The following is a 20840-nucleotide window of genomic DNA, read 5'->3' as shown; positions in this document are numbered from 1 at the left end:
ACGGCTCTCCTAATACAGATATTATGGAAAAAATATAAGATATGCACTATCATGTCCACCTGCCCTGCTATCTGTACAATGAGTAGGCTTTACTGCCAGCCACACTGATATATGACACTGCCTTAAACACTCAGCTCTGGGCCTTAAGCTGTAGTTATCCCATAAGCGAAGGCTCAGAGGTCTAACATTTCACCAAAGGGATGACTGACATTTTAGAGAGGAAACTGCAGACAGTAGCGAAGGTTTAACACTAACAGGACTATGACTGCACCTTTAACTCACCAGCTGGTAAACAATGCAAGCAGGGATGAGTCATTTATTAATGGACTGCAGTTAATGATTTGTTCACTGAGGTCAGTGGTTTTAAAACTTGGAAGAAAAGGAATCAGGAAGAATGTTGGAATTGAACATGGAAACTCATCCACCTCCCAGAGAACTGCTTCTCTTCTTTATTGTAACCAAGTGCAATTTCAAAACCTTTGGATTTTGTTTTCTATAACACCAATTTGAAAAATGTTGGGACGCTGTGTAAAAAGTAAACACGAACAGAATGCTATGATCTGCAAATCTCATAAATCTACATTTTAATTCGAACACAAAAGTTTTAAACAAGTTGGAATTGGGTCAACAAAAGTAAGTAGCACTAAAAAGAAACATTCAGAATAACACATAATTAGGTTAACTGGGGCATTCAGTGGGTATGAAATCAGCATCTTTGAAGTAAAGATGGACCGAGGTTCACCAACCTGCAAAAATCTGCGTCTACAAATTGTGGAAAAACTTCAGAATATCATGAAAAAATTCAGAGAAAATGGAGAAATCTCTGTGTGCAAGGGACAAGGCCCAAAGTCAATATTGGATACTAGTGATCTTCAGGTCCTCGGGCGGCACTGCATTAAAAACAGGCTGGATTCTCTCATAGAAATCATTGCACTGCATCATCCATAAATGCAGGTTAAAGCACTATCACGCAAAGAAGAAGTCATGCATGGCACGTCCTCCAGACTAACGAGGAGAGGGACCATCCAGCTTGTGATCAGCACTCAGGTCAAAGGCCTGCATTTCTAATGATATGGGGGTGTATTAGCGTCTGCGGAAGTGACAGGTTGTACATCTAGAAAGACATCATCAATGCTGAAAGGTACATACAGGTATTAGAACGACATGCTCCCATCCAGACAATGTCTTTTTCATGCAAGGTCTTGGATATTTCAGGAAGACAATGCTAGAGCGCATACTGCATCTACTACGCTCTCAAAAGTCCAGCAGCTGGTCTCTTCAGTTCCCAGATGTTTACAGACTGTTGTTAAAAGAAAAGGCTACACAGTGGTAAGCATGACCACGTCCCAACATTTCTCAGATATACTGCTGCCATCAAGACCTTATTCTATCACTTTTATACATTTGATTTGATTTCTATGTTCTACTGTAAATAAAATATAGACTTGTAAATCATTACATTCATTTTTTTATCCCGACTAAATGTAGTGCTTAGACATGAAAATTTCCAAAAGAAGAGCACAATGACAATTAAATGAAAGTTCCTAATTTGTGTGCACAAGTGCCCACTGACTTTTTTTTAATGAACTCTTCTTATGACGAATGCCACTCAGTTGCCATATTTGTCACCCTTTGTTTGTTCTGGTAATTATGTTTTCATTCCTTGTCCCTCCTGCCGTATTCATGCACCCACTCAACCTCCTCCACAGTCTGTCTCTTTTCGTCTCTCCCTCCCAACCTTTTTTAATCATATTAGTTATCAATAATTAATCTGCAGCAGCTTGCCCACCCGGCTTGTTTAGCAACGTCTGTCATCCTGTTAAGTTAATGCAGGACTGAATTAGAGTAGCGAGATAGGTTGGGGGGATCCTCCATGTATTACAGCATCTGGGCCACGCGAGTGAGTTGTCAGGAACTATAATGACCAACACCACATTATCCTTTCCCTCAACCGCTCCTTAGAGTCCAGGCAGGCAGCACAGAGGCTTAGCCATCAGTATTTCTTATCAGCTGGGCAAAGCAAAAAAGGAACAGAGACAAATATCTCATTATGTGGATGAGGGTAACTCAGTAGAAAATTAATTACCAGCCGTAATGTTAATATGTGCATAGCAAGCTGAAAAATGTATAGGAACATGCTGCTGCGAGGGAAAGAAACAAATTCAGAATGATTGGTCTTTTATACGTTTGCTACTCCTGTAAACGAATAACAAACGTATAAAAAGGATTCTGTTCTCATTTTATTTAATGAGACTGTGTCTTTGAGGGCGTAAGCATGAGGACGAGCCCCCGCTCCTGTACTGTATATGCATGCTGTTCGTAATTTGTATGAGCTTTTATCTAGCTTTTGAAGTTCTAATTTTCATCTAAATGCAACACATACATCACCTTTGTATTTCAGAAAGCATTTTCAACAACACCTTGTCATTGCCAAAATCACACGTTCGGCGTTTACCTGTTAAACCCTGGGACAAATGAGAAGAAGACTAATTACTTCCCGTCTTCGCGTTAGACCTAACTGCGTGGATTAATTTTATTATGTAAAACATTTGCTAAAAAAATAGCACGACAAGTAAGTGCATACTAAATAGAAGGTTGGATATTTATAAATGAGATGTGAGACTCGTGCTTTTGTTTGCTCCTGGCACAGGGCTGTATCAGTTTTTATGCGTTTATGTGCAACAAACACAGACGAGCACATGGCCACGTACATATTTCATTTGCCCCTGATGAAACCTGCGTTGCTATGGAAACTCTTTTAACAGGAACTTCTCCTTATGCTTTCCATTAACAAAAATCAACCCAAAATCGATCCTTGAGTTCAAAGTTTTCCTTTATTTGTGCACTTAACCCATCAGGTCCGAGGATACTTCAGGATTTTGATCTAAGACTGGGCTAAATCAGACATATATACCTATCCTCTTTACTACTTTACAGTGTTTCTTAAGGACCCTCGACTATGTGAGCAGATGATTTTCACCATGATGGGACAATACAGTTATGGTGAAAGGAACGCTTTCACAGATCTCCACACAGCCCCATGAAAAGCTAAATACACCCTTACTGCTTCCATAGAAATTAAGAGGGTAAGTAGCAGCCAAGTGCTGCTAATCAGATTCAGCTGATTAAACGGGCATCAGCAAGTATGAACACCTTTGTTAAAGCAGAAGTTTTGCTCTGGTCTGAACTAGGTCAGACTCTGAAATGCTCAAAGAAACTGCAAAAATAAGAACTGCAAAAAAACCAAAGAACCCCCCCCCAAAAACAAGAGCTACATTTCTTGAAAGGGTTGCCAGGAGAAAGTCTATCCTTTTTAAAATAAAATATTGATAATTCATCAAACACAGCATATCAGCACAAACACCTCGAACATACTGTGAAGCACAGGGGAGGACGAGTATTGATTTGGGCTTGTTTGGTAGCCACAGGACCCGGGCACCATGCAGGCATTTCAGTGCCATGAACTCCTCTTTATACCAAAGTATGCTAGAGTCAAATGTTAGGCCATCTGTCTGACAGCTGAAGCTTAGCCAAAACTATTTCATGCAACGACACAATGACCCCAACTACAGCAGCAAAAATACAGATACCGTGTTTTAGCCAGCCTCAACCTGACTGAAACACTGTGGCACAATATTGCAATGTTTGCAAACCTCAATGAAGAAGAAGAAGAAGAGTGGGTAAAAATTTATTCACAACCATGTAAGAAACTGAGAAAGTCTTGCAAAGCTATTGCTGCTAAAGGTGGTTCTACAAGCTAATGATTGAGATGTACTTAGTGTTTTACAGGACTGCATAAAAGCCTTCTTTTTCAAATGTCTGTGTATGATATGTGTGTATGTATGAGCAATTTAGAAGCCAGTTTGTTTATTTGTCTGACTTCGTATTTGTGTGCATGACTGCATGTGTTGACACAGATATCAAATTCAGAGATAGGTGCAGTTATCATACCATTAATCTTGTCCATTTCAGCCAAGGTCTCTTGGTAGGAGCTGATTATTCCTGCATATCGTGTCATCACCTCCTTCCGTAAGTTGTCCCAGTGAGGGGAAAGATCTCCCAGCTCCTTTAGATCCTGCACCCTACAAATAAACACAGATCTGTGAGGACCACTGAGGTATTATTGTAATGCTTTAGCTAGTGTTGAGGTTTTTATACTTCTTTCAAATGAACTTAATCTTTTAGTTCAGGTTCAAAACACTATTAGCAAACCTGTTAAAACACAGACAGAAGTTGAAACATACTGAAACATGCACACACCCTGAGCCAGATAAACACAACTTTAAACCCCGGGCTGGAATCTGGTGTCCGCTTATCCAATTTGGCCTTTCAAATTCCTCCCCTCACTACTCTGAGCTTTCTTCTGCGATTACTAACTCTTCTGCTGTCTGTGTTACTGAAACAAGCAGGTGTCTTTCAGTTAGTTGCACCTGCAGCTTAATGCCATAATAATTTGTGGTTTTTCTTTTGTAAATAATTGCAATATGCATCAGTCTGTGCACATTTGTGTCTTGTTTGTGTGTACAGCAGCTGATTTCCAGCTAGGATGCATAATCTCTTTCTTTGGCAAATAATTTGAATATGAAAGGGAATATCAGATAGACACAGATAATTTACACACTGTCCCTGTGGCAGTCAACCAAGTAAATGCCAGAGATATTATAGAAATTAGAGGTTAAAGGAGGCTTTATATGCTCCTCTGGATCACATATTACAAACGTAAATTAGCTATTTTTAGATACCAGAATTAGAATTTAGGATTTTACACAGCAAGTGATTTGACCAAACCAACAAGACAAGGAACTGATTCCCCTCAAAACAGAAAGAAACAACCATGCTTTCATCCATCAGTTAGTTTTATCTTCTTATCTTTGTGGGCGCTGCAGGAAACCTGGAGCCTATGTTAGGTGACATTCGGAGAGAGGTAGGGTACATCCTGAACAGGTTGGCAGTCAAACAGTGCACAGCATTGTTTATCAGCTGATTAGAAATAAGAAACAGTTTCTTCTGAAATGCCACAGCAAGTGTGAGGTCATTCAGTAACGGTGTCGAAAACAAGAAATTAAATCACAATCATAGGCTTATGCTTATAAAGGTGAGGAAAGAAGGTAATTCAATAGTTGTAAGCATTCATCCCAATTTATATCCACATACATGTAGGCTGTGGTCACATATCAAAGATTTTCTTGATCCTTTTTGCAATCCTAGTTTTAATCAAACTTGGACCTTGAAACCAACTCGAAGCCACATTATGAGCAACTCTGTAAACATACTGTGCATGTGGTTAAATTGTAAGTTCTGCTTATGATGTATAAAGATAGACTTGATGGAAGTAAGTATACTTCAGGAGAATGCAAGAGTACCACTTGTTTGTCAGACCAAGTAAAAGTAATTACATCTAAGTCTTTGCCAGAACAGACACTGAGATAAGTAACTATTGGGTCACTTCATACTAAATCAGTCAACTCTGAGAAAAATTCTCACCTGACAAGATACCCTACATTAAACATTATCCCCAACTATATCAGGGCCACAAGTGTTTCACCCCTTTTACCTGCACACTGTGCTCGAGTAGGGCAGTCCTACTGCAAAGACTAAATTAGTCTTCACCTGTTCTTGTCAACCACAGCTATTTTCAGCTGCCCTGGCTATCTTCCCAGTGGCTTTCTCCAGCTGTTTGGGTTACATCCTCATCCTCATGGGAAATTGTGGAAACCCACTTAAATAGGGAATAAGGCTACTTGCCATTCTTTGACAAGAGCCTCATCGATCAAATGCTGGTATTCTTCAGTTGGTGAGAGACTGATGACCTCTTTGTCCAAAAGGATGATAGTGGGCAATCTTAACTACTCCTGATGGTACTTGGCACCCTGTTAGATCAGCTGGTTGAACAGGCTGCCAGGTGGCAAAGTTTGGTTAGATAAAAAGTAGGTGTGAACCTGATAGTTAAAGCTATAAAACTGGATGTGCCCTCCAAACATCCAGGATATCCTGGGATACCTTCTATTTGGAGGACACATCCAGTTTGGTGAGTAGATTATATGTTAATCTGTGAATAGTAATGGACCATAACATATTTAAACTTCTAACAGGAGCATCTCTCAAAACTCTTCAGTAGCACTGGGCAGTATTTATAGATCTTGAAAGTTGGGTCTCATGGTCTTGAAGTGGATCCTTCTTGAGCTTTTCCAACTATTTCTGTTACTTTAGTCGATGGCAAAGTCTGTCATGTTAAAAGGGATGTGCATCTTAAGTGTTGGCAGCAGGAAAAAACTGTTTCCTACTGAAACATCTCTGGTGGGGTTATCGTGTCCCACTTCCACACTGTCCTTAACTTCTGCCCAAGAACATATCAGGGTCCTGCTCTTGGGCTTTCCAATAGGAGTGATTTGTAAACTTAAATGGGTTAAAAAAGATTTTCTCTGTTGACATTTCTCTCTCTGGTTTTTACATTTTATCTCTTTCCTGCAAATTTTTTCAGCACTATCTTTCAGCACCTTTTCTTGAGCAGTGTCGGGTTTTTTTATGTGATCTGTCAAAGCCACCTCTTGGGATCTGCTGATGGCTTGCTGGTGTCTGCCTTCCTTCATGGCATCTTGGCGTACCTGTTGCACAGCTTGCACCATGGTCTTTATCTTCTTGGTTACATCTCCTTTCAGGATGCTGTCCAACATATCACTCAGATCTGTATCCAGCTGTGCCCATCTGCTATCTGCTGCCAGTGGAGAATCCAGCTCTGGTTTCCTCTCAAAGTCCTCTAGCCTTTTGATTTCACCCACTCCTTATGCTTGAGCAGGTCCAGGGGGCCGTGGTTTTCCTTCTGGCCCAATTTCTCTGCTGACTGGCAAGCAATAAATTCACAGATAGCCCTCAGCCCCTTAAAACAGCATGAAATGTTTTTTTATGTTTCTGTAGTCACTCTTTGCACTTTGCCTTTGGTGAATTTTCACACTATGTTTGTTCTTAAATATTCCATCACAAATGTGCTCTTTTTTGTCACAAACACTTATCCTAAAAAATAATAGACATTGTTTCTCCACTGCCTACCTGCTCAACAAAACAGAAACTAGCATAGCCACCAGTTATATCAGAGTAGTTTTACAAATAAGAGTACATATATCTGAGGACAGCAGTGGACTGTTAACTGGCACTGATATTCAAGTTTCCTAATATTCCAGATTTTCAGAGTAAAGGTCGCCTACTGACAGCAGAACATTCGTGTGATTTGAAAAGGAGAATCATTGATACTTTTGTGATGTAATTATCTTCAATTAAAAAGACACTTCAACCAAGATCGGTGTAGCTGTAATGGAAAATGTTTGCAAAATGGCTTGAAACTCCCGTTGTTTTATAAATGTTGTGCTGTTTAGATGATCTGATAGTAAATTTTCTAGCTAGAGGGTACTGAACAGACCCATGTTTCCACTGGTTTCAGTCAAATATAAATTGTTCTTAATGAATCCACTTGACCAGTTGACCACTTTAACAATCAAGGAGACAGTGGTTTCAGGTTTTCTGATTTAAGTGTTAAAATGGAAAATATATAGCCACAATGGTCTCCACCAAATATCCTTAAGACACTGCATCACAGGCTCAAACCACACTATTGTTCCCTCGGGTGGGGGGGGGTGTCTGTTATTTTGTGTCTCAGGTCAAGGTGGATGTAAATAATGGTTAAAACAACAGATACACATATCTGCTTGCTAAATGAGGGTTCCGAGGCATCGAGATGGTGAATAGAGATATACGATAGACTCACCCCCTTAATCACTGCGCTATTGTCTGGAAAGGGTAAAGGTGTGATAAGAGTAGGTATGAGCTGATTAAATATGCATGCAAAAATAAGGTCACAGATCCTCTAGTATAACATTTAACAGACAGCAGATGTTAGGGAAAATGCATTTTCAATGTCACATTTAATATTATAGAGTAAGATGATGACTTTATTGTATCTTTGAAATGATCTAGCCTGTAGTGAGAACAAACAACAATGATCCAGTGTTCCTGTCCTCTTTGTCCTATTGTGTATGTTGTTTTGCCTTCTCGATTATCAACTGCTTGGATATTCGTTCTTTTCCCTTTGCTAAAATAACTTTATTTGGAATAACACGGTATATTATGCAGTTGGTTTTTTTACACTTTACAAAGGCCATGGAGTGCAGCTCAGCAGCAATACTCTTCTACACATCCAATCGGTAAGCCTGTTTAAGCTGCTCACAGTTGCTGCTACCTCTGCAAGCTGCTTTGCCACCCACCTCCAATTCGGCGCCTCCTTTTCATCCTACACCTAACAGGGTCGTCACGATACTAGAGTTTCAAACTTGAGACACGATATCCAGAAAAACACTTGATAGTCAATACATTCTCTATAACATGGGGGAAAAACTGACAAGCTTATTTTTAAAAATATATTAGGACAATGCAAGGAATAACCGTCATTTTGGCGTTATCGGACATAATGCAAACACTATATTACTGTATTTTAACATGAATTTTAAGAGTCTTTTATGTAGTGCATTAAAAAAAACAACAAGTCATATAAAATTGTATTATCCAGTTAAATTAACGCTGTATTAGTGTTACAGACAGGCAGGATTTGCTACCTAGCTCCCATATTAGTGTTATCCTTTTATTATTAGCCGCTAGTCACTGCCTAAATCATAATGTGGCTGTCGAATTGCTGACCATTAAATGGCTAATGTTAACATGTGTGCCTGCCTGGTTAACATTTATGATAAGTGTTTATTAGTTCAGTGTTGGAGCTTTACTGACCTCTTGAAATTCCTCCTAAAGTGTTGCTTATTGTTAAAGTCTTTAGGTATTTTTGCTGTAACTGAGAGGAGGGGCTGTGTCCAGCAATGCTGTGAAACTGTGCCTCAACTGGAAGAGTGAAGACGGGACTGTTGGCATTAATACTGTTGCAAATGAGTATCTAATCCAATATTTTATTTTTGGGTAGCGAATTTACTTTTTAATTTGAAATTTATCGTTTTTTTGCCTACTCTGTTTTGTGGTGGGGTTTTACTGCTGCTCTCACCCAACCAGCCCTTACAAGGTAAGCTCCATCCACCCTACCACTAAATACAAATTACTGCAGTCAGAGAATAAAAAGAATATTTTCAGTATCGTGGCCCTGACTGAAGTAGCATCTCTTTCAGTCATAATAAAATAAAATAAAATAACACAATTTACAGACAAAAAACAATGTCCTACAGCAGAAGAAAACAAAAAAGGTAAGAAAAAGGAAGATAAGAGGATTAACTGGATAAAATTCATGAAATATATTTGTAGTTATTATAAACAATGACTTTTTTAAACTGACATGTGATGCAGATTAAAACAAACAAACAATAGATACAGATAAAATAGAAAATATGTTAAAATTGAGTCAGCAAGATGATTCGGATAACAAAATACATTTCCAAAAAAGAAAAGGCCTGTCATGTGGCTGCCTTTATTTCATGGTGCATTATAGTGACTGTTCAATTTAATAACTGAAGGCCCTTTGTGTGGGGGTCAATAAAACCTCTGTGGCTGCACTGAAAATCAAACATTTTTCACCCCAAATACCTTCAGTTTATTGTGAAAAAACGGCTCCATCAAGACAACAAGCACAGCCATTAATCCAGATCTTAGATGTAAAGAGCAAGTGCAAACAAAGATGGTGGATGCCAAAATGTCACCTACATCAGCGGTCCCCAACCTTTTTTGCGCCACAGACCGGTTTATGCCCGACAATATTTTTACGGACCGGCAATAAGGTGTCGCGGATAAATACAACAAAATAAAACTAGTGCCGGTACCGAAAAAAAGAAGATTTATTCATAACACACGTGAAAAGACCCAGGAAAACCGAGTTAACGATAAAAAGCGATAACAAAATAACGCTGAAAACCGATAAAACCCTGAAAACCATACATTTCACACCTGAGCCTCAACTCTCGCGGCCCGGTACCAAACGACTCACGGACCGGTACCGGTCCGAGGCCCGGGGGTTGGGGACCGCTGACCTACATGATCTTGACACGCAAACACGGTACTTGTTAATTAACACCAAAAGCAAGGGCACTTTTTGTTTTTTCATTAATGAGAAACCAGACAGCTCTTAATGAGGGAGGTTTTATCGATACCCGCACACTTTGCTGCACATGCATTTATCTTCTTTGCACACACGTGCACGAGGAGCCACAGCGGAAACTCAGAGGAAACTCTGCTGCCTCTGTGCTCGCAGTGTTCGATTAGAACATGAGTGGAGACATCAAAGCTAACAAATAGACGGAAGAAATATCCAAGATTATCACAGAGTGCTAAAGCAAACTAAGCCACCCACCATCCGCTGCTGCACTCACAACTTTGCAGCAGTAACTGAATCATTAAAAACCCTGAGCTAGCACCGCTGTGAGCTTGGCTGACGGAATCGGCAAAATGGAGAGGCACCGTGGAGAAAGACAACATTTAAAGAGGATTATAGAAGAGGTGCTTGAGCGACCAAGCTGGAGATATGGTGCACATGGGTGTTAATAAACAAACACTGTATACGGTAGTCATGGTTTGGAGCCTGCTGAGTGCTCATGAGCTGTATTATACAGATAACGCATTTCATAAATATTCTATAATTGTCTTCTAAATTTAGCTAAGATTTGAATTATCAGGAAGTAAGGTTAAAAAGGCAGCAGAACAGCACCGATGCTCTAGGAACACGTTACTGGAAGGTGAATGGGATCCAGTGCATATGCTTAAAGAAGGGGTGTGACGGACATGTGTCCTTGATGTTGTGTGGCTGTGTGAGGCTTTTGTTACATGCTGTGATTACAAATGGAAAAACATCCTCCTGCTAACGCACTCATCCACATCTCTGATTGGATCTTTGTGTGCCTTGGATTGAAGTCAGCATAAAGAACTCATGTGTGAGCGTGTCTATGTATGCATTGTTTATGTGTTATGTATGAGAAAGGGCTGCCAGAGACAGCAGGCCAGTTAAGGAATGATCTGCCTTGACAATGAACGGTCGAGCCTGAGGGGATGGTCTAATTTTTCCTCTTTCTCACACAGTATCAACTAGACTCTGTTTTGATTCCAGGTAAAGTCTTTAAACATACAAATAGGGCTGAGGTTGTAAAGGGGTTAGTTTTAAATATGGGAGGAAGCTGTTGCGGTTGTTGTTTGTGGGTTGTTTATTGTGTATTTCAGTTTTCTAGTTAATCTCTGAGTTTGGGTTATTGACTTGGTTTCCTTACGGACTGGAAAATGGTAAATGAACTGGTTCTGATATAGCACTTTTCCACTCTATCCAAGCACTCATTCACACAAGGACTTTCTTTTATGCTTTTTCCATGGAAGTCCTTTATATCCAACACATCATCAGAGAGCAACTTGGTGTTAGTATCTTGCTAAGGATATTTAGTATGCAGACTGGAGCAGACAGGGATGGAACCACCAACTTTCCAATTAGTAGGTGACCTGGTCTACCTCCTGACCACGTTGGGTCCTGATTCCTATATTCTGAGGCTTTCATTACTGTCGTCCTTTGTGAGTTAGTTACAGTATTTAATATTTAGTTGTTTGCATTCTGTGTTTTTTAACCTGCGCTGTGTACTTGTGTCCCCCCAACTGGTTGCAACAGATGGCTCCACCTCCTCGATCCTGGTTCTGTTGGAGGTTTCTTCCCGTTAAAGGGGAGTTTTTTTCCTTCCACTGTCGCCAAGTACTTGCTAATAGGCGGTCACATCTCACTGATGGATTTTCTCTCCATTATTGTAAGGTCTAGACTGAAGACCTTCCGATATAAAGTGCCTTCAGGTGGCTGTTGTTGTGTTGAACTAAAGCGTGTCATGTTTGAGTTATTGCTTTTTTCAGATGCTTACTGTTTGGCTTTTCTGTTTTGGTTTCATTGTGAGTTATGCCTTAGTCTGTTTTTGAGGTTTTTTGACCTTTTTATAACTTTTTATTTTTGAGTTCTAGTTACTTTTTAAAGATTGTGTTATTTATGCTTAGTTTCCTTCTTTATTATAGTTTTCTGCTGTGTTTAGTGATTCTTAAGTTAGTTCTTGTTTTACTTTGGTAGTCAGCTGCCGCCTGTTCCTTGTGCTTAGTTTTACTCTCAACCCTGCCTCGGTTGAGCAGTGTCAGGCACGGGGGCGCTGGGATCTGCCCAGAAGACTTGACATCCTTGGACTACAACTCTGGCTAGCCTGCAAATCCCAGATCCCTGTAAAAATAGTCGTGTCTTCCCCTCAGTCTTTGTTGCAGTGTCTGCTAAGCTCCCCTCATGTGTTAACCCCCTGTGATTTCCTGGGCTAATTTTGAATCTCAGCTTCTTGTTTTTGGATTTACTTTGGGCTTTGTTTCTGAGAACTGTGAGTCAGCCAAAATAAAAGACCCGCCTTCTGTTTAATCAGTATGGCTCCACAGCCTGGGTCCTTAATCTCCATGACAAGAAGAAGAAATTAAGGTCCACACAACGAATACGTCTGATTTTTCAGATGCGCTTACCTACTCATGTCCTCCTGAATGTACAGCGCGAGCAGCTGTTTGGGGATACTGAACGACAGAGTGCACTCCTCCATTTGTTCCCGCACAAGCATCCACTTGCTGTCCACTGTTTGAAATCTGTACACTTTGCATACTGGGTTCTTGAACACTGCCAGAGAAAGACAAAGGGATGGTGAGAACAAAGTAAAAAAAAGAAGTAGTACACCGAACCATCTGACACAGCAGAAAATACATCACATCCTCGTTATATAAATTTTAAAGAGTTTCTCCTTAATTTTGCAAAAGGTAAACAGACTTTTACATCACCTCTGACAGCTGCCTGCCTCAAGGACGCGACAGAACAGACAGACCTCAAAAGTCTTGAAAAGTCTTGTGAGGTATGAAGCACAAATTAAATTCTATAATCAATAATGGTGTCTGTCGTAGATAAGAAGTTTCTCATTTTTCAAGGCCTTCCTTCCCTCTCTCTTACTCTCTCTATACTTCAGTTGACAGCACAGCAGAGCAAAACACGTAACCTTGTCCTACTAATCTTTGCCTTATTATTTCCTCCATTTCCATTTTAATTGCTTATTTATTGTGCAACGCTGAGGAACAGTCCATTGAATCATTTTGAAAGTTTGCTTACGAACCCCAGTGCCCAGCTCTTCCATTAAAACTGATTCACGTTGAGTCCCATCTTCATTTTTTTTTCTTGCAGAGAGTGGCTAATAGCAGCAATTGAAGGCTGGAAACGAAAAACAGCTCTAATGCTCTTATCTGCATGCTAGCAGCAGAGGGCAAGAAAGCTGTGAGCCTTAAACTGTGTGTAGTACTCCTTTCCGTTTGCAGAGTTACAGTCAGGGAGGAAGCCACTCAATAAGTAGGAGCAGAAGCACTCAGAGTGAAACCTTGACAATCTTGCAATGGCTAGTCAAACATGCATGGCAGGAAAAAAATATATATAAATATTTTTTTGCCTTAATTCATAAATAGAAGCCATACTCCCGCTCCTACTGGCAGTGCAGAGAACAGTCCCCATAAGAAGCCCTTGTACGGCACTATTACACAGTTTGGAAGCAAACTGTACTTTTTTTTTCAAGGTCGTCTGTCTGAGTCCTCGTTTTGAAACCTAGTGTCCGAGCCATTAATCCTCACGCTGCTACGTCATTTGTCCTCAAGTGTTAAAGTTCAGCGATGCCCTTCAGATGGGTTCCAGAAGGCACACGACAGTGGGAGTTCTTATGTGGTAAGAGTTTTAATTTAGGATGCAATGTGAAACATATGTGCTGCTTGGCTGACTTAAGCAGCCGCTTTATATGTGGTTTAATAAAAGCTAGTTTCTTAGTAAAAATTGAGTAACCTTTACAAATCAAAACAAAACAACTGTAATAAAAAATGTCAAAAACTATTCCAACAATTCCCGTCTTAGCCACTAGCCAACAGTATTTCATGCTAGTCTGACTGGATTTGATTGTTTGGTTAACGTCAACATTTCGGGACCAAATCCAACAATAAATTACTTTAGATAATCGGTCTGTGGTGTAGACTTCCTTTGGTGTTATAAAACCATGAAGAAACATTCTTCCTTACCATCTGATCCCATCCCCACACTGTTTTGGTACTTTAAATAGACATTACAAATGCATATACAACGCCTTAGCTTTTAATTATCCTTAACAAATCCACGGTTGACACCCACTCTCCGACAAAGTGTATTACCACTCAGGAATTTAAACATGATAATAAAGAGGAAGAAATGATCAGGGTACAGAAAAGCCGTTTCTAAGTTCCAGCCTTGTTGGAGTTTGTCTTTGTGGGGTTTACATTGGTTCCCTGTGCTGGACGCTCTGGTTTCGCCCCTACTGTCACGGTTCTGGGTCCATCGGACCCAGTATTTTGAGTTTATTGTGTGGATGCTTTAAGCATCCACACTATTGAGTTCCTGTTTCTCTTTATTCTTTATACTTTATTATTATTATTCTAGTTGCCACTTTTTCACTTTTTTTGGCACTTAACTACTTCCACAATTTTCAGCCGATTTTCACCGTTCAAATTTTAAACTATTCTGCTATTTCTGCTAATGATCGCTATATCTTTTGGTGTTTATTACTGTTATACTTTTTAAAATATTACACTTTTTCCTTTAATTTGTCCCATTGAAATGAATGGGAAACTTCTGCAATTCTGCTAAATTTTGCTTGTTTTGAAACTTAACTACTTTTTCCTACTTTCACGTAGAACAACCATTCAAACTTTAAAATGTTCTCAAATTATTGGGCTATTCAGGAATAAATCAGATTTTCAAATCTTTTACCGTTTATTTTTATGCCTCTTAAAGTTTTGAGTTGGAAAATTGTGATTTTCAGAAAATACATGCGTTGTTATGGTTGCTATGCACTTGGCTTCCAGTGTGCCACTGTAGGTTTCATGAGTCTTCTCTTCATGTCCGAACAACTTCTTGCTACTTGCTCAATTTTCACTCAACTTCCACAAATTATACATCAAAAGCGTAGGTATTTTTTGCTGGCTTTCCGAAAATGTCACCATCATTGTTGTGAGACTTATAGAATTTTGGCAAATCTCCTCAGAGCAACACAAAGTCTGAAAACTCTCCATAGAAAGTCAATGGAGAGTTTGTTCAAAATCACCGCTTGATTTCTGTAATGAGAGGCATATTCGAATCGTCATATCTCCTTAATGAGCGAAGTTAAAACATGAGGCTTGTCCCAGTATATCTTCAGACACTCCTGACGCTCACAATTCAAAATTTTTTCTCACCTATTACCGTTCTGAGATGAGTTACACTTGTTTGAGCGTAGGAAATTAGGTCCTTCGCTCAGATTTCTTCAGATTTCAAACTCTGAAATGAACCACTTTTTTTCTCTCGTCATAACTTTTGTTGGATTTCCACAGAGACCTGAAAATTTCCATGATTGTTCACCAAAGCCTGCTGTCTCTTACAGTGAAAAAAATGATATTGATACTCCAAATAGATTTAGAGTTAGAAAGCGTTGTTTGAGGGCAAGTCAAGGCAGTTTTGCTTTGCTCTACTCAGTTATGGTGCATTAGAAGTCAAATATCTTTAATAATTCATATTTTAATGATACATTGTCAACACTTTAAGATTCCCCATCTCTTCTGAACAAAGCGGTGTAAGAATGACCGTTCTAGCCCCTATAGTTGGGAAATTATGGTCATTTGTTTGAGGGAGTCGTCATTATGAAATAGACTGCAGAAATCCTGTGTCTCTCTGTGCTGCATGCACCTGTTTTGGCGGGGAAAAAGTGCACAGGCTCTCTGATTGGTGGATTCAAATTCAGCAGCTCCCAGGCTGCTTGACTGAGCTAGAAACTTACTTCTCTCTCCTGTGTGTGTGTGTGTGTGTGTGTGTGTGTGTGTGTGTGTGTGTGTGTGTGTGTGACAGAGAGAGAGAGAGAGCGAGAGAGAGTTTTTATGGGAGCATCTTATTATATGATTTAAATTCAATATATTTAGACTGGTTGACTGAATTTGATCCTGTGTGTGTCTCTCTGTGCATGCGTGTTTCCATATGTGTCCATATTTGTGATTGTGTCACTGTTATACTTTTTTTGCTGATTTTTTTCATTTAACAATTACATTTGAGGGACCCTTAGCATGTTCAGGATTCTTTCAGCTGTCCATTTTGCTTTTCCAATTTTTCTATTTAAGTTATTACTATTGTGTTGAGTCATAGCATTTCTGCTGCTTTTCAGTATTTGTGCTAAATACAGCATTTCTGCAAAATCATACTCTTTCTGCTATTTCATAAGATTTGTGCTAAATATAGTGTTTCTGCTATTTCTGCTAAATTTAGTATTTTTGATTTAATTAGGGTTTTTCTACCAAATCATAGTACAGTTTTACTGCTTTTATAGGATTTTTAGAGGATATTTATATTGCTTAATATAGTATTTCTGCTTTTTATAGGATTTGTGCTTAATATAGTTTTTCTAAAAATGTAGTATTTATGCTTAATCATACTATTTCTATATATTTCTGCCAGGTCCCCAGGCAGCTAATCCTCTGTGAGGACTGATACATACAAATACATATCAGGGCCTGCACGGCTTCCCAGCCAGCCAATCATATCTGGCGTCTGCCCTTTCTTCTCTCGTCATATCTCAGCGACAGATGTACAAAAGAGCAATGCAAATCACAGTCAAAGTACACCAAAGTCCGCTGATTCACCCAGTACAAAATTATGCTTCTAGTCCACCTAGTTTTGAGTTACATGACGTTTTGTAACTGCAAAAAGCGGGTTTTTCGCCTCTCACCGCAATCTGATTCTGACTGCTCATCACCCTGTTTTCCAGGCCTTCGCTCTCTTTCCCAGTGGCGCAGTTGGTAATGACACAGGTCTGCAACCCAAAGGTTGTGGGTTCAATTACACCTTGGGCAACATGTTTTTTTCCCTACAAATTAATACACTATCACAGACCACTAATTCATGTTCATCATTTATTACAATTCTGCAAACTTTTATGATTTTAGCAGCTTTTGTAATATGGACCTCAGATTCTTGTTAACACTCCATGGCACAAATACTGTTCCCTTTAGGCTGTGTGTGTGTGTGTGAGAGAGAGAGAGAGAAAGCGAGAGAGCCTTTTGATGGGAGCATCTTATTATATCATTTAAATTCAATATATTTAAACTGGTTGACTGAATTTGGTCCTGTGTGTGTCTCTCTGTGCATGTGTGTTTCCATATGTGCCCATATTTGTGATTGTGTGACTGTTATACTTTTTTGCTGATTTTTTTTTCAATTAACAATTAGATTTGAGGGACCCTTAGCATGTTCAGGATTTTTCCAGCTGTCCATTTTGCTTTTCCAATTTTTCTATAAGTTATTACTGTTGTGCTAAATCATAGCATTTCTGCTGCTTTTCAGTATTTGTGCTAAATACAGTATTTCTGCTAAATCATACTATTTCTGCTATTTTATGAGATTTGTGCCAAATACAGCATTTCTGCTAAATCATACTATTTCTGCTATTTCATAAGATTTGTGCCAAATACAGCATTTCTGCTAAATATAGTATTTCTGCTTAATTATAGTATTTCTGCCATTTTATCGTATTTGTGCTAAAACATAGTATTTCTACTAAATGTAGTATTTATGCTTAATCATACTATTTGTATATATTTCTGCCAGGTCCCCAGGCAGCTAATCCTCTGTGAGGACTGATACATATAAAATTTACATATCAGGGCCTGCACGGCTTCCCAGCCAGCCAATCATATCTGAGGTCTGCCCTTTCTTCTCTCGTCATATCTCAGCAACAGATGTACAAAGAGCAATGCAAATCACAGTCAAAGTACACGAAAGTACGCTGATTCACCCAGTACAAGAATTATGCTTCTACTCCAACTAGTTTTTGAGTTACACGACGTTTTGTAACTCCAAAAAACGTCGCTCTTTGCCTCTCACCGCAATCTGATTCTGACTGCTCATCACCCTGTTTTCCAGGCGCTCGCTCTCTTTCCCAGTGGCGCAGTTGGTAATGACACAGGTCTGCAACCCAAAGGTCGTGGGTTCAATTACACCTTGGGCAACATGTTTTTTTCCTACAAATTAATACACTATCACAGACCACTAATTCATATTCATCATTTATTACAATTCTGCAAACTTTTATGATTTTAGCAGCTTTTGTAATATGGACCTCAGATTCTTGTTAACACTCCATGGCACAAATACTGTTCCCTTTAGGCTCTGTGTATGTGTGTGTGTGTGTATCAATATTTCTCCCATTTTAAAGTATTACTCCTCCATAATTGTATTTCTGTTAAATCAAAGTACTTTTACTACATCTTAGTACTTCTGCTCAATCATAGTATTTCTGCTAAATCATAGTATTTTGCCAAATTATGGTTTTTGTGCCAAATCATAACATTTGTTTTATGTTATAGTATTACTACTAAGTGGAGGAATTTCTGTCATGTTACAGTATATGTGCTGATTACAGTATTTCTGCTAAATCATAGTATTTCTACTATATTATATATTTTTCTTTCTAAATATAGCATTTCTGCTATATAATTGTATTACTGCTATGTTATAATATTTGTGCTAAACCAGAGTATTTCTGCTGAAACATAGTATTTCTGCCGAATGATAGTATTTCTGTCAAATTACAGTATTTGTGCTAAAACATAGTATTTTTTAAAAATTTCAATATTAATAGTAAATTACAGTGTCTCTGGTAAATCGCAGCATTTCTGCTATGTTGTACTGTTTTCTAAATCATAGTATTTCTGTAATGTTTAAGAATGTTTGGCTAAATATATTCTTTTTATCTTATACTATTTCTCCTAAATTCTTGTATTTTTGAGAAGTTATCGTGTTTCTGGTAAGTTACAATATTTCTGCTAAGTTCTGCTATGCTATTGTATGTATGCCAAGTATTATGTTTCCTCTAAGATATTGCAGTTCTGCTAAGTTACTACATTTTAGCAAAGTTCCTTTGCTTCTGCAAAGTTTTTACAAATTCTGCAACTTTTCAGCTTTTTCTGCTAGTTTCAGCAGACAGCTTCAGCATTACAGCATCCACACTGCATTTTCGCAGGAAATGCAAATTTTTCTAGTTATGTTTTGGTTTACTTTTGCATCATGGATTATTCTTTATGTTTCTCTGGTACTTTGTGTTTCAGTTATCTTGGTGTTTTGGATTGTTTTCTCATTCTCTTGTGGTGGTGGTGATGATGGTTATTATTAGAGTTCATGTTTCTGTTTATTCCGTGCTTTAGGATTTGTGGTTTCATGTATTGTTTGAGTTCCATGTGGTATTTTCTGTCTCTCAGTGTTAAGTCTGCGTGCTTGTTCAGTAATTCATGTTTCCCGTTTTATTGTGAAAGTCTTTGTCTTATGTTAGTGTGTGCAGCTTGGTTCCCCCGTCTCGTTAGCCCTGATCTCTCCCAGCTGTGTCTCCCTTCCGTTGCCCATTCCCTCATTACTACCCTGTGTATTTAAGCCCTGTGTTTTCCTCAACCCGGTGTCGCGTCGTACCATCAGACTATGCCTGTGTGTTTCCATGTTAGTGTTCAGTATTCGCTACCATTGCTCAGTTTGTTTTGTTTTCGTGCCAGCAATAAAGCTGAAGTTTAAGTTACAATTCAGTGTCTGAGTCCTGCGATTGGATCCACCTCTCCATCCGCCTGCACACAGAGCCCTGACACCTACAGTCCAAAGATATGCATGTTAGGCCAGTTGGTCATTTCAGTTTGTTATCCCAGGACTAACAGACATCCCTTTAACCCATCACAGGGAAGCTTTCTGAAATGTTGCTTTTTTCTTTTTATGTGATATCTAGATGAGAATAATAAAGAATATACTGAAATCAAATAGAGAAAACTACCATATAGTAACCACAGCAAGCACTTAAAAAATGCAGCAAAAGATTTTCTAAAGCTCTGCACGAAAGGCATTTCTGTTAGTGTGTCTCTTGTGACTTTTCACTGACTTCACTGCATAGCAGTAGACAGGCTACTAAACTGTGTTTTCAAATCATGTCATGTCACAATTTATGTGGATAAAAACTCCACACAGACAGCAAGAGATTCTCTTAAGGACAATAACGATAAGTCAGACAGACTGCAGACAGGCTTAATATTATTTTTCTACGGTGCTTAAGATGTTGAAATTAATGACAATTTAATTATGACTAGCCTGAACAACTCTTGTGAGGGTTCATAATTGCATCTAAATGAAATGTGAAAATCAAAAATCGTTGGCACGGGGATTCGAAAAACTTTAATGGGTTGACAAAAATAAATGAGGAGCAAGAGATACATGGAGAGAAAGGGCTGAGGGCACAGCCTTAATCGGAGGAGCAACAGTTTGCTGACTTCCACCTCCATCAGAGAAGCGGATTAACCCCCGGACTCCCCCCTGCCGCCACACTAATCTGACCACCAATCAGACGCCTCCGCTTCCCTTCCTGACACCTCTTAAGAAAATGACTTGCCGAGAATTGCTGCGCGTGGGCTCTGCTATCTCCCCGTTCTCTGCATGCTCATTTTGAAAGGTAATAAAAGTGGAAGACTAAATTGCGTTACTCAATCTGGCTGTATCTGCGGGGAGGGTATTGTTTTGACAGGCTGCAGATGTGCACCTGCAAACATGGCTGCAGTTCACTAGTTAATCACAGTAGAAACAGTAAGCAGCAATGACACCATGACAACAGGCGTGCGGCTGCTGGGGAGCTCTGGGAGGCTAAGGGGATTCAGGTACAGGAGAAAAGGGATGTGTGGAACAAATGGATGTGTTTTCCAAGTTTCCTTTGAAAAAAGGGGCTGTGAAGTTTTAACACAGCAGGAGTTGTGACCTTTTCAAGTCTATCACTTTT

The 20840-nt window shown here is 39.2% G+C and overlaps 1 protein-coding gene across 8 annotated transcripts in view; it reads right to left on the bottom strand.

Annotated features, from left to right (window-relative positions):
* The window catches only part of inpp4b (inositol polyphosphate-4-phosphatase type II B), a 179712-nt gene that overhangs the window by 57025 nt on the left and 101847 nt on the right, over positions 1 to 20840 (bottom strand). For all 8 annotated transcript variants that reach the window (XM_039613418.1, XM_039613420.1, XM_039613421.1 and 5 more), the window contains 2 exons: positions 12493 to 12640; positions 3952 to 4082 (listed from right to left, as the gene is read on the bottom strand). In XM_039613418.1, coding sequence (XP_039469352.1) covers positions 3952 to 4082; positions 12493 to 12640 — 279 coding nt within the window. The remainder of the gene's footprint in view (positions 1 to 3951; positions 4083 to 12492; positions 12641 to 20840) is intronic.

This window comes from Oreochromis aureus, linkage group 6 (genome assembly GCF_013358895.1).
Source record: "Oreochromis aureus strain Israel breed Guangdong linkage group 6, ZZ_aureus, whole genome shotgun sequence".
Lineage (NCBI taxonomy): Eukaryota > Metazoa > Chordata > Actinopteri > Cichliformes > Cichlidae > Oreochromis > Oreochromis aureus.
Note: the sequence above shows the minus strand (reverse complement) of the source record. Positions and strands in the feature narration are given on the sequence as shown.